Genomic DNA, 14,874 nt, shown 5'->3' on the forward strand with positions numbered 1-14,874 from the left:
TTTCTCTAATGCAGTTCTCAAAGTCTGACACTTAGTCATGTTCTTTGGGCTCTGTACACAACTCTCTTTCTTCTGATAGCTTACCTTGATTTTTATTTTTATTTTTTTTCATTTTTCGTCTTCTTCATCTTCCTACAGACTTTTTCACCTGTATCTTTCTTTACTCTCTCTCTCCAAGAAAGACTGGATCTTGTCATCGCATCTTTTCTTCCTTCAACGTCTTTCACTTATGCCATTCTTCCATTTCCATTCTTACTGTGAGCTCTTCAGCCAGCTTTTGTTTTCCTTGTGGAGTTCCTCAGTGTTTTCTTCCTAGTGATGATACCATGACCCACCCAGCTCAAACCATGATTTCTTAATGCAGCAGAGACAACAGTCAGGTGCTCAGCAGGGATGTCTGTGCTGCGTGCTTGAGAAAAGAGAGGATACCTGAGCTAGGCTGGAATCTGAAAGTGGTTAACTGGGAACATTTCTTCTGGTGGAGTGTTGTGTTGCTTTAGTCAGTGGAGGGTAAGTAGACACAACTTCCACATGCCAAGGTAGCTGGCACTGGAGTTCAGTGCATCATTAGCAATAGCAGAATCTTGGGAGATTTCAACTGACAAAATAAGTCTCTGCTGAGCGTTTGGAAGCTACTTCTTTATTTATTTCTTCTCCCATGGGTTCTCGTGTCTTGTGCTAGTATTTGTGTTAAGGGAACTAGTTTTGCTGATGTTTTCCAGACTTGAAAAATACACATGGGGTTTCTTTTGTTCACAGAACTACTCGATGCTTCTGTAGCAGTGCTTAGAGCTGAGTGAGGAAAAAACAGCTCTGTAACCTGTGTGATTTATTATTGTCAGATGTATTTATTCACATAAGAATTGTGAAATACCTCACCGTGACAAGAATACTCTCTTAAAAATGGGTATAGTATTTATGTCTGTTTCACAGTCTCATGCTTAAACATGTGTATTGTGCTGTGCTGCTCTAAAGTAAAACAAACGCAAATGCAAATCAATATTGTGTTTTGCAGTTTGGTCTCTTCCGTCTGGATTAGAAATTAATTGTTGTGCTTGATGGGAGGGAGGAAATTGTTATGAAACAAAAGAAGGATTTGAATTAACTTTTTACTCACTGCTGGTAAAAAAAACAGTACAATAAGCTAAGAGCCAAGTTTGGTGAAAAGTAAATACTACTGTGTGCAGACACAAACCATTTAAATACAAAGGTGCAGTCTTTTCTAGCACTTTTGGAAGTTTACTGCACGACTTCAGTTCATGATGTGTGTTACAATTTCCCTTTTTTTGTGCTCTTGGCCTTACACCATTTAGATCCATATGTGTGCTCACTGCAGTAACGTACTCAGCATTTTTTTGTGTTACGTGTCTCTATGTTAAGCCATGTCAGGGATGAGGCAGGATATGGGTGCCTCAGTGCTCTTTCTTGCTTCAAACTTTGTGTTGCTTTTAAACAAAGTTTTATAGAAAGAGCATTTAATTTCCCAACTGTGGAGCCTCTGTAGTTCTGCATGTACAGCTGATGTGTTATTTTAAAGATTTTAAGATAGCACATAGCTTCAAGCCATTAATCTATTAGCACATGTCATTAATCTATTACTAATACTGTACTATACCAGTTGCTAGGAGACTAAGCTTCTGACAAATTTGGCATCATCTGTTGTGAGTACATTTAATCAGCTTATTTCCAAATGTGAGGAAATGAAATGAGTTGAGTATCGTGCTTTGTTTTGTAAGTTCATTGACTTTACAGAAGTAATTCTCTAATGAAATTGTCGTCTTTTCAGCTTTTTAGTGGCAGAAGTTCCTAAATAGCGGATAAATGTTGCTTTAATCTCTGCGTGTCTGAGGGTATGGTTCAGCTAGTCCATGTAATTTGGCATTACTTATTCTAACTGAGTAGAAAAGTCCATGAGATTTTTCTTGCTGACAGTTTTCACAAGGAAGAAATAAATACCTTGGCAGCACGACTAGCAAGGGGAAAGGTGACATCTTGAAATTCTCATGCAAAATATGTGACAATTTTGTATTGCATCATTGGCACAGGGAGCCTCAGAGAGCCTCTGCCTTCGCATAACTTAGTGGGTTAAAGTACTTGTTTTTTCATCTGAGCCTTATGTGAATGATCATAATGCCTTGGATTTCCCACTCTTGCCCCAAATCATGTATACATAACATGTTCCTGTTATCTAAAGCAGTTGGGGCTTTTCTCGAGTCCTCACGTTTGTAATGATTTAGAGCATTTTAGAAAGGGCAGAAACACAGTATGCATCTCTCAGGAATGTGTCTTTTTTAGCCACAGAACAAAGGACTTAAGGGGTAGAGTCTTTCATCAGTTATTCTGCCGTGTGCAGAACTCTTACAGTAGTTATATGGGACAAAACAGAGGAGGGGGAGCATCATGTGAAATCTGTATGGACCACTCGACAGTGTTATAGTTGAGGAAAAACGTTGGATTAAAAAATTAAAGAAAAATAGGTCTATGCAGTTGAAGTCACAGAAACTTCTTACCTGAGGCCTCTGAAGGAGGGACTGAATATTTAACATGATTGCAGAGCTTGAGGGTCATGATGGAGGGGCTGCAGGGGGAGAAAAAGCATACTGATTTTTTGTATTTTTTTTTTACTACTTGATATGTTCTGAAACAGGAAGGTGTTCTCTGAAAGCCTATCAAATCCTGCCTGAGTTCAACTACACTGTAATAACTGTAACCTACGTGGAAGGATCTAACTGAGAAATGTCAGAGATGGTACAAGAAGTTAATGAAAGATTATATAAATGAGTGTTTGCTTCCTGGCCTGTAATTCTGTGCTGACTCTTCATTCCAGTGCTCTATGTGACCAATTTGTGTAACTTCTTGAGTAACAGGTATTATATCAGGATTCTGCCTGTTGTTCTCAAAGCCCAATAAACAGCACGTTTTTGTGTCTCATGATCATTCCGGTCCTTCTGTCTTCATTTTTCCAATTCTGATGGGTTTTTTTGGTTCTTGGTTCTTCTCCTCATTATCTCCAGAAGGCAGTTGCAGCCCAGCTCTAATTGTTTAGTACTGTTTGGTAACAACCTGCAAATTTATGTAGAGGGCAGAAGTAATTGTCAGCCTATGGGAATCATGTTACCAGCTGTAGTGGAGAAAGCAGTGACCTTTGGGTGAGATTCTAAACATAAATATATTTCTAAGAACAGATATACATCTGCTCCAGAATCCCCTGAATAGATGGCAAAACTCATACTAATCTCTCTATCTAATGTATGTTCGAATGCTCAATCTAGAAAGTGCTTGAGTATGGAAAAAGAAATAGTGTGGCATACTGGATTTGTAATGACAGTTGTCTGGTTTTTGTGTCGTGTGGTTACTAAGATGTGGAGAAGTAGCACGTTTATTTTTTCCCAAAGTCAGATCATACCTTTTCTGTAAGATATGTGGGCTTTCCCTGAAAGGCTCATTTGGAAAACTGTAGCATAGTTTGGCACCGGAATGTGGAAGATCAGAAATAATGCCATTTTTGGATAGCATAGAACAAACTGAACATGGGTCGTGTATTGTGATGGCTAGTTTGATGTAGCTAGCAGTTCTACGCTGTATGAAGTTGAGAGTCCAACAGAGGGCCACAAAGATGATAAAGGTCTTGGAGCATCTTCCCTGTGAAGGAAGGCTGAGCAACATGGGTCTGTTTAGCCTTGAGAATAGAAGACTGAGAAGTGATCTTATTAATGTTTATAAATATCTTAAGTGTGGGAGTCAAAAGGACACAACCAACCTCTTTTCTGTGGTCTGCGGGGACAGGACAGGGGGAAGTGGCCATAAAATTGAGCATAGGAAGTTCTGCAGCACTATGCAAAGGAACTTTTTCATAGTGGGGGTGATGGAGCACTGGCACAGGCTGCCCACGGGGGTTGTGGAGTCCCCTTCTCAGGAAATACTCAAGACCTTCCTGGACTCCTACCTGTGCAGCCCACTGTAGGGAGCCTGCTTTGCAGGGTGGTTAGACTTAATGATCCATAGAGGTCCCTTCCAGCCCTGCAGTTCTGTGATTCTACTGCTATTTTAACTATGAGTTGCTTTCCTTTTTTTTGGTAGCATAGAATGGGACAAGTCAGAGCTGAAATACTCTTCAAAATATGCTTGAAATTAGTATTTAAATTATCTGCAATCAGTGAGTGTGCATGAGATTTCAGAAATAGGAAACTGAGCTTTTTAAACATGGAAGGATGCTCTATACACTGTATGATGATGTGGTAGTATGACCAGTAATGCACTGGTATTTTCGTTCTGGTCCTATGCAGGACCTATTTGTCTTTGTGATGACCTTCAGAATGCTTTTAATCTGGACTTGTGCCGCAGTCTAGTAGTTTATTAACTTTGTTCTTTCATACTTCATTATTTCTTATTTGTCTGTTCTGAATCACAGAGGTCTGTATTACAAGATCTTTAAGTCAAGTCTACTTAACAAATTTATTAGCAAAAGAGGAAGGAGGATGCTTTTCTGATGTGCTTGCTGTTCCTTCCTACATCAAATAATCAGCTGATTGAAATTAGTACCACAATTCAGGAAGGGGAAGTAGATGTTTTGTTCTAACATCTAATTTTAAAATTAGGAATTTAACTTTTTGTAACATTAAAACCTTTGTGGACATGGAATGAAATGTAAACAGTAACCTAAACACTGCAAAGTCCTTCTGAGCCAGCGGATGGGGGCATCGTCAGAGAAATCTGAATGGGGTTTCCTTGCAATGAATGGCTCCTGTTTCATGTGACAGTCCACAGGACCTCATAGGTCAGCCCTAAATTCTCTTGTGCAAGGCCACGAGGCAATGATTGTAGTCACTGACTTCCAGTAGCTTCCCTAAACTCGTAAGTTCTTGGTTTTGTAGGTACAGCTCACTTCAAGCTGTTCAAAATGCCACTTTGGATAAATTTCTGGAAATTGCACCACCAGTGTTAGTCATTCTGTTGCTTCTTGGGTATTGTTAGCCAGAGTATGGCAAGCCTGTTGGTCACATCTCCATCCTCTCACAGGGCAAAACATCTCAGAGGCTTTTTTTTTCCCCTCTATGATATTACTGTGGTGAGGTCTGGCAGGTTTTGTTTGGTAAAAAGCTGTTTGAAAGAAAAGTAAAACTTGCATAGTAAAAGTTTCTTTCTTTTTGGGTTGTTTAGGTATCACAATGAATTATACCGTGTCTTTATTTATATAAATGTAGAAAGTAAAAATACCTAATATGAGAAAACAGCTTTGTTTTTCCTTCCCCTTTTGCCTTCATATAATTGAACCTTTTCTTCTCTTTTGACCTTACTGTATAACTTTGGAGTTGTTCTAAGGAATGCAGACACCACAGTGATGCATCCAGCTGTCATGGGACCGTCAAGGGAGAAGTAACTACTACTTTTGATCTTGATTGGAAATGTCTCATGAACATATTCTCTTTTTACTCGGTAAAAATTGCTAACTATTGACCTGCGTGAGCTCACTGTGTGCAGTGTAGTTAATGAGGCTGGAACTGCTTTGGCGTGAAGCTCTTCTGGCTTATCCTGTTGTGACCTTCAGTCTTTAGCCTTCCAGCTTTAGTTTAACTTACGCATGCACTGACCTTTGCTATGGAAACGATATAGAAACACAAAAGCAACTTGGCTGTGTTTCCTCTGCAAAGCAGTGGGTGGTGTATCAGTATTCTGTTACAGAGGAGGGTTTCTAGAGGTCAGGAGTGACAGTACGCAGTAACTTATTAGCTGGCTGCAGCGCACTGCTTGCTACTCCTGGGAAAGTGGTAGATTTTTTTTTTAAGTAATATTTTTTTGGTAGCACACAGCTGTAAGATTGTGTGCATTCCAGCATTTATTCCATTGATATGCATGGGGAGAAAAACAAACCAAAAAACCCTTCTGTTTTTGTTAGTCGTTCTGTGAATGACCCATGACTGGATCTCACATAGGCTGAAATTGGAGCAATGTCTTGTAATGCATCTTCATTGTAGCAATTCTGCAGCACTAACCAGAAGTTTGTGAAACAGTTTGGTTTTGTTACCTATGGTCTATACAGAAATGTTATGCTCTCACTGCACAAATCATGGTTTATCTACTACAGTACACTCAGGTAACAGGTACCAAAGCTTCTGTAGATACTGGAACAAAACATGATATGTGTTTTCTTAGGCTGTGTAGGCATTTTCACTGAGGGAAAAATAGCATGTTTTTTTGATGAACCTAACTTAAAGGCTTAGACACAAAACTGTGTGGTGAACAGCCCAACACAAACAAGCGATAAGAAAGAGTAACCAACTCTGCTGTCATTGAATTAACTTTTCTAAGAGTCAACATTTTTTGAATGAAAACCGAGCTGTAGTTTAATGTGTTTTATATTCCCAAATATGTCATTTTTCCTAATGTGAAGTTGACTGTGGGTAGTAAGGCTCTGTCATTGCATCAACAATGGTGATTTGGGATCCAGATGCCACCTTCCCTTTGGGGGAGAGCTTGTCATCTTGCTAGTTAATTTGGATTCCTTACTACTTCAGTCTCCAATGGGGACCAAGGATGGTGGGTGTAAAGGTGTAGAGGTTCTGTAACAACATCTAAGACTTGCTGTCATCAAGCTTATTCTGGTACTGATGTTATATTCGTGCTCTTCTACATACTGCTGAATACAGCTACAACTAAATAAAGTAGGAGTGCTTCAAGGTGAATCAACAAATTAATCCAGCATTGTCTGGTGTTCTCAGGAATGATATGAAATAGGCTGTCTTTAATTGTGTGTTCATGTTGTGCTAGGCACAGAATGTGGTGCTGGAAGAGAGCTGTGAATGACTCTCTAAAAGTAATCTTCATGTATATGCTAATGGAATGCTGTTGCTACTATAATACTGTATTTGGACTGTATTTGTTACAACTTTAGCTCCATCGTTTAGTTTCAGAAGCAGTAGCAGTGGAAGTTAATTTAGAGGGCTGTCCTTAATATTGACCGTAAACCAAAGCAGTGTTTAAAAAAAAGTGGCTATTCCAAGGTACACATGGATTGTATGTTTTTAGAAGTCATTTGCAGGCCTAATAATAAGGGAGATTAATATTGTATTTAGTGAATAAAAAGGAACTTGTGCTTTAAATGCAGAACAGCTCTCAACCAGAATTATGGATCTGTAGCTGTTCCTGTCACAGTGCGAACATGAATCACGATCATAGATACTGTAGGAATGTAATTGAGAAACAACTATTGCTCTTTGTGACTAACCCATCCTACTCTGATCTTACCTTGGATTTCCTGAAGGACCAAGAAATGCTAAAAAGATGGATACTATGGGAAAACTTGATCAGAAAAACGTCATTCAAGGGAAATGTGCCTTTGAGCAAACCGAGAGGAGTAGCAGGCTCTGGAGATTGCCGTCACCATAAAACAATTCATTTTAGCCCCCCATAGTCTCCAGCTACTTGCTTACCAAAGAGGTGCGGGCATCTTTTCCACAAGCTCTCATCTCATTTTCTACTAATACTTTGACTCACTGTCCCCCAACAGAATCTTCTCTCTGATCAACAGTGCTGTGTGAATTTGCTGGTGTACTCCTGTGGGATCCTTGTAATGCACGCCTAGACAAGGAAAGGGGGAAGTGCTGAAATTTAAAGCAGCTCTCTCCAGCTGCCAGAAGTTTTCAGCCCATGTGTGCAGCTTCCATTGGCAGTTAGGTTTGCTGTCTTTTTTGCTGTTGGAAGCATGATGTTTAAACGTGAGAACACTTACGTGAGCTGCTCATTGCTTGCTTAGAAAAGGTGTTTTTTGTAGCTCCTGTTTCTGTGACCAGGTCCTGAGTTACACTCTGCAGTGTATTAGACAAGGTTATTCCTTTTCTTTGCCACTGCCCAGCTTTCTTAATTGTCACGCTTACTTGTACACATAATTTATAGTTATAGCTTAACTTCGTTTTCTTTTCACATTGTTGTCTTTTAATTTTAAACATTAAATAAACACAATAAATCACTTTATGAAAAAGTAAAATTTTATGAAGTCTCTTTTAGTTTTCCAGCATGTTATTACTCTGCCTAACCATATATATTCCAGTACCTTTAACCTTTACCACGGGTGCTTTCCAGCAGTGCATGAGAAGGCCGTAGTGTAAGTGTCTGATTAATGCAGCTCGGTGGTGATGGAGGGAAGTTTGTTTGCTTTTCTTTTGGGATTGGTTTAAGCTTGCATTGCTTTTCAGCATGTATGAAGTTCTTTAGGGGATTGTGTTAATGTTATTATAGGACACTTTTAAGCATGAAAAGCTGATGTATATGTTTCTGATTTGTAACATGCTTAGGTTTTCTCTAAATTATTGAGTGTATTCTGTTTTGTTACAGTATTTTTCCTTGCAATGTTGTTGGAGCGTCCAGTTTCATATTCATCTGTTGTTTAATCTAGCGTATGTATAAACCAGGAGCACAGTGCATATGTCCAAGCTAGTATTACAAGGTGATCATTCAGAAAATGCACGTGGTAACTTGCTGATACAACACACAGCTGTTGGTGGGATGGGGATTTTCTTTTTGGTCTGTCTTTTCTGCCACTTTCCCTTCCTTCAGCACACTTTGCAGAATAACATTTAGGAACTCAACCCCCTGGGTCTTCTGTAGCAAATGTGAGCTAAGCATAGAGGGTGAACATTTGCTCAGGAATAATGGAAGTAGTGTTAGAAACAGTTCCGAGCATTGCTCATGTAGAGTGCAGCCGTGCTGCCTGTGAGGCTCAACCCCTGCAGCTGCTGGCATCAGGTATACTTTGCTTCACTGAATCGAGCTCCTGCTCTGAGCAGGCTTCTGTAGGGTCTCTGCTAATAGACTGGCTCAGTGTTATGAGTCTGCCTCTCAGTGCTGTTATCTCTAGAAGTGTTGTGTATGTATCCATTGTTAAGGAAGGTGGAGATAGCTTTAATTGGAAATCAGTTTTGTCACGGTGACCCTGCTTGGAAGTTATTCAAGTTTTTGAATAGGTTTGGCTTGTAATTTTTATAGTTCCTAGTATTAAGAGTGAATACATTTCACAGTGCTCACATTCAGCCTGTGTTTCATCATGTTAAGACTGAGTTTAGCTGAGGAAGATGGATGGTGGAGTCACAGTGTTGAGAATCTTGGAAAAGATGGCTGCTGTAAATGCTAAATTAATACATGTACTTAAGTATTCTGTATGTGTTATTTACTCTAAGTATTCTAAAACAACAGAGATTTATCCAAAGTGTTTTGGTATTACAATAAAATATTTTGTGAAGATGGAGTCTTGCATCAAGTAGCAGAAGGAAATTATCCTTAATTAATGAGTCCCTGTGTGTCCCCCTTCCAATGGGATGATAAGAGTAGAATGTGTTGTGAGCTGGTTGTGTTGCTGTAATTTATGGATGACTTCACAAATGAAGGGCAAGAAGCCTGTCAGAACACTGATGGTCAGAGCAGCTTTCTCTGTACTTTGACATCAGTAAATGCTTCAATCTTGCATTTATTTACATGGATATCAACTCTGGTAACCTGGACTTTGTTAGTGACTGAGGTTTTAGGGTTTTTTTTCTCCTGAATTTAGCTCTTTGTTCTGAGAACTCTGAGAACAAAAAGTTGAAAGAATATCAGCCCATCAACAGTAGAAATATGTATATAAATGCAAATAAATGCAAACCTTTAAGAAATTTGATGGAAGTTAATTATAGGACAGAATATTGCATTTAATAAAGGCTGCTGTGACTTTAAGTTTTCTGTACCTTTAGTGACAGGTACTTTTCCTTTGCTGTAACAAGGATCTGAAGAGGTAAGGATTGTTCAAGCCACGAGAAGATATGACTTTTTGATTTAGCATTATTACATCTGTTTTTCTGCTTGCCTGTGCACGAGTGAATTGCTGATGGTAGCTGGAATTGAGGAGGCAGAATTTGAGTTTCAGAGCTGAAGAACTGAACTTCAGTTGTGTACATTTTGTGGTAGAAGTTGGACTGGGCTGACCTTTCCAAGGTAAAGGAGATTTGGGAACAGTGGAATCCAGAATTCCTTGCTTTCCATCTCTGCAAAGCAGCATGCTGCAGTAATGGTCCTGAGGTCACTCAGCCCAGGACAGAAACAGAAATTCCAGTCTGCTTCCTTTCTCTTTCCTCTCGTACTCCCACTATAAAAATACCCAGGAGACTGACCAAGTATGCAAACTGAGAACTGCTCTTTCACACAAATGCATAAAAATCAACTCATGTTTTAATACATCTATTTTTTATTTTTTTTTTCATCAGCTCCTGGGCTACAGCGAAAAGCCTGTAAACCTGCAGATGTTCATCGGAACTGCAGACGATCGCTACTTAAGGCCTCATGCGTTTTACCAGGTGCACCGAATCACTGGAAAAACTGTTGCTACAGCAAGTCAGGAGATAATCATTGCCAGCACAAAAGTTTTGGAAATACCACTCCTTCCTGAGAATAATATGTCAGCCAGGTACTTTGCAGCTCTTCAGTTGATATGTTTTCTTTTTTCTTTCCCGTTTGTACCAAAGAAACTTCTAGTAAAACAGCACACTTGTGATTCATGATTAGTGTTGGCACTCAGAAATAAGTCTTAGGGAAGCAAGGAAATAAGAAAGCTCATGTGACTGATGGGAAGATGAACAACTTGGGGTTTATACTTTCCCAGCTAATCTGTATGTATGTATGAGCCCATGTTTGTGGAATTGCATGTGAACTATAACTGGCTGGTAGAGTTGTGTGTTAATGTAGCTTGTTTATTTCTAATGAGACTTCTGAGGCCAGCTTAGATTTCCTAAAGTTACAGATCTCACTCTACTTCCATTGTATGCTCTGGACCCACAGTAACAGTCCTCAGGAGCTTCTGTGTAATTTGACTGAAGTACTGTGTGGCTTATATGAATAATCAGTAACCACATGGAATGGTAGCTGGGATGTGACAGCTGCAGTTCTGTCATTTTCTCTTCCTAAGCTCAACTAAATATCATCCTCGTAAATGTTTACAGTGCTACGTAGCTTACTTTGAATAACACTAGAGGTACAAACTTCTAGCTGCTGAATACATTTATATATATATATTTTATATATATATTTATTTTTTTAATATATATATATATCTGCTGACATTTGACACTAACATCTGTTAATGGAAACATTTAAAACAGCATAACATGGGGAAAATTTGAATGTTCTTCATTCTTTAATAGAAAGGCCTGCAGAGTGTACTTACTTAAGCAAAAGTTTGATTCATTTTCTTTCATTTCTCTTCTAATCCATCCTTCCTCACCTCTCCCCAGTATCGACTGTGCGGGTATTTTGAAGCTTCGCAATTCAGATATTGAGCTTCGTAAAGGGGAGACAGATATTGGAAGAAAGAATACCAGAGTGCGACTCGTGTTTCGTGTTCACATCCCACAGCCTAGTGGAAAAGTCTTATCCCTGCAGACCGCTTCCATACCTGTTGAATGCTGTAAGATGGCTTTAACTATATGTAATTCATACCCATGTTTCCTGCATGTGTCAGTAATAATGTCATTCTGATGTTATTTATGGTCAGAATATATGTTGTAATGATTGTGTGTGAAAAGTGTTGTGTGTAAGGAGCTTAGTTAAGAAAAAATGATACCTGCTTGTTTGAGGATGGTACTTAGCAGTGGGTAACCTGAAGGTTCTGAGGAGTAGCGGTGTTTTAGGCTTTAAACCAAATACTGCATTCACACAGTTAGCGGGAACAAGGAAGCAAACACATCAAATAAGAAAGTAGCTTTTATTATGTATATATGTATATATATATGTGTGTGTGTGTGTGTATTTTTAAATTTACTGTTCTTAAATTTAAAAATGCATTTGCTGTAGCAGTAGAATCTGTTGGGTTTTATGGCTTTTTGTTGTTTGATTTAAGAATTCTGTTGATCTGTAAATAGAGCAAACAGGTTGAATAGCACAACTACAATTGATCTACTTAGATATAATATATTTGTATACATTTATAGGTGACCATTTTAGTTTCTGCTCCAGTTCTTCATTTTATGGCTGTAGGAGAATTATTGCTTGCAGTTGTAACAATAGCAGTAATATTTTTCTTCCTTTTTTTGTTGTTTTAAAGCTCAGCGATCGGCTCAAGAACTTCCTCAGATTGAGAAATACAGCATCAATAGTTGCTCAGTCAATGGAGGCCATGAAATGGTGGTAACGGGATCTAATTTCCTTCCAGAATCAAAAATCATATTTTTTGAGAAAGGACAAGGTAAATGCTTCCCTGCTTTTATTTCTTCGAAACAAAACAAAATCACCACCTGAGCTTAACTGTAGGAAGAAAGGATGTTCTTAGAAATGAAAAAGTCAGTCTGAAGTAGCAGTTTGAAACTTCAGTTTAAGCTTGGATCTATAGGTGGTGGTTGGCAGTGATTGCTGAGAACAGCACTTGTGATTTGGGAAGGCAGCTGCAGCATGACTGGCTTTGAATAAAGATACAGTTGATGGATCGTACCCTTTTTCTCCTCCTTAATATAACAAGAAAAGGTGAAAAGTGAACATGGGAACTAATGGGCACATAGTGTTTTTCATTGATATTTTTGGTGTTACTTCTTTTTTTATCATTACATGGAACTTTATTTTGCTTGGAGGCTTTGGTTGCAATCAGAGCTTTTTCAAAGGTGCTAGCTTAGCTCTCCTGTTATTTTAGGTTAAAGTTCTAAAATATATATCAATGAATAGATTAAAAATATATGATAAAATATATATTATCACAAAACCTGATATTAAAATTGGGTAAAAAGTCTCTGATTCTTCAGACTTGCAATCTGAGGGATAACTTTGTTTTGGTGGTTGCATCACAAACATACAGGCTAAGTTCTGTATTCCAGCAGTGGTTATTTAACTTGTTCAAATGTAATGCTCTCTATACTAAGAGGAAGGTTAGGGAAAGAGATGTCATTATGTAGGACAGCTAGTCCTGGATTTTCAACTGTTTTCTATAGGCATTAATTTAAGGAAGAAGCACAAAGATAACAATGCAAATCCAGAACAGATACAGAACCAGGAAGGACTGCTGTATAATCCAGTATCTTGGAGTAACATGCATATATAATGTATACATGTGTGCACCTCTTTATCACTAAACAGAGTAAGTTAAAAGGTTGCAGCTAAGTCCAAATCTTCCGCATCCTTGTTGTTCTTAAATATTTAAGTAAAAGTGTGGTGTTTATTTTGTTTTAATTGGCAAATATAGCATAAGTTGCTTTTTTTAACATATTATATATTTTGATATCCACATTTTTAGGTAGCCCTTTTGAGGAATCATTGCTGCTGGACAGTAGATTAAGGATGGCAGGTTATGCTAGGTCAGAGCAGGGAGGGGGGTTCACCAAGCTTCAGTGACTTCCCTCACAGCACAGCTTGCCTCATAGTTGAACTACAGAGCCCTTTGGTTCTGCAGCACGTCTTTGTCTTCAGTATATAACCTTTGGATATGTACAGGCAAATACAGTATATATTGTTTCTCATATGGTGACTGAATCTGTGAATCTTCAGCATGTTTGTGTGAATAATCCTAAGTATTATTAGTTATTTAACTTCATTTTTAGAAATTATTTGGAAAAAATAAAATCCCTCCAACCACACTGCCTCATTTAGAGCCAGATCCAGCTGTTTGTAATCAGGTTCTGTTAAATGCAGCTTCACTGTGTCTGGCCAGTACTGAAGCTCCAAAGAATCCCTATGTAGTGTTTAAAATGCATCTCTCACCGGATGGCTGCTTTATGACTGACAGTAAATGCACTTCTCAAGTATTTAAGATTAAGTGTTTAAGGATTTTAGAAAATGCTTTTTGCTTCAATTATTTGTTAATTTCTCCCAACAGATGGACGACCTCAGTGGGAGGTAGAAGGGAAAATAATTAGGGAAAAGTGTCAAGGGGTGAGAAACTTTCTTTTTTCTTTCTTTAGAAATTATGTTTTAAAGTGAGGAACAACTCATCTTCATTGTTCTGAAATTTAGACTTCATGTAGCAAAGCAGATCATTGGCTGATTCAGACAGACAACTGGAGACTTCTAAATGGCCTTGATTCTTTACAATAGCCATTAAGAAATAGCCATTAAGATGACCTGCTGAAAGAACTGGAAGTAGCGTGCTTGAGAAGGCATTGCAAAAAGAAATTCAAATTGGACGAAAAGAAACTGAAGATAAATTTTGTAAGATGATGAGTAGTTTCCAGTGCATTAGAATTGTTCTTTCAAACCTAAGTGATCCAAAGGGCAATTCTTTTTGACTCCTGGTGTATTTTATGCACTGGAATATAAACGAAACATCATTTAGCTGTGTCTCTTTAATTGCAAGTGTTACCTTCAGAATGCTTGGGTTTAGGAAAGAAAAGTCTCTGGTTAGCAGTTTGCCAATACTACTGCTTTGATATGTAATATAGGCATAATTGTGAAGTTCATCTGTTGTGGAATATCAGTTTGCTTTAGTTTTACTGTAAAACTGTTTTGGTTCTTCTGTGATTAACATATTAAATTTGCATTTAATATGTAAAACTTTCTTTTAAACTTTCTAATAGGCAAACATCATACTTGAAGTTCCACCGTACCACAACAAAACTATTACAGCTGCAGTTCAGGTGCAGTTTTATCTCTGCAATGGCAAGAGGAAAAAAAGCCAATCTCAGCGCTTTACTTACACACCAGGTACTAAATGTAAATAAAAAATGAAAAACTACATTTTATACATGTAAGGTAAACATTTGAAAGTAATAAGCCACAGTGCTACAACTACAGCCATGTATTTCTTTATTATGCATCTTTCAGAGTAATTTGCATTTTACCATTCTTTGAGGATGATTATAAACCCCAGAACTTGCTCTTCTCATTGACCAGTGATGACACGGCGGGCAGTGAGGTCACACAATGTCAGGTTCT

General features: G+C 38.3%; 1 protein-coding gene across 2 annotated transcripts in view; it reads left to right on the top strand.

Annotated features, from left to right (window-relative positions):
* The window catches only part of NFATC3 (nuclear factor of activated T cells 3), a 59,932-nt gene that overhangs the window by 25,716 nt on the left and 19,342 nt on the right, over nt 1–14,874 (top strand). For both annotated transcript variants that reach the window (XM_072346671.1, XM_072346670.1), the window contains exons 4-8: nt 10,233–10,432; nt 11,256–11,428; nt 12,065–12,205; nt 13,820–13,875; nt 14,517–14,643. In XM_072346671.1, coding sequence (XP_072202772.1) covers nt 10,233–10,432; nt 11,256–11,428; nt 12,065–12,205; nt 13,820–13,875; nt 14,517–14,643 — 697 coding nt within the window. The remainder of the gene's footprint in view (nt 1–10,232; nt 10,433–11,255; nt 11,429–12,064; nt 12,206–13,819; nt 13,876–14,516; nt 14,644–14,874) is intronic.

Source organism: Excalfactoria chinensis, chromosome 11 (genome assembly GCF_039878825.1).
Source record: "Excalfactoria chinensis isolate bCotChi1 chromosome 11, bCotChi1.hap2, whole genome shotgun sequence".
NCBI classification, from domain to species: domain Eukaryota; kingdom Metazoa; phylum Chordata; class Aves; order Galliformes; family Phasianidae; genus Excalfactoria; species Excalfactoria chinensis.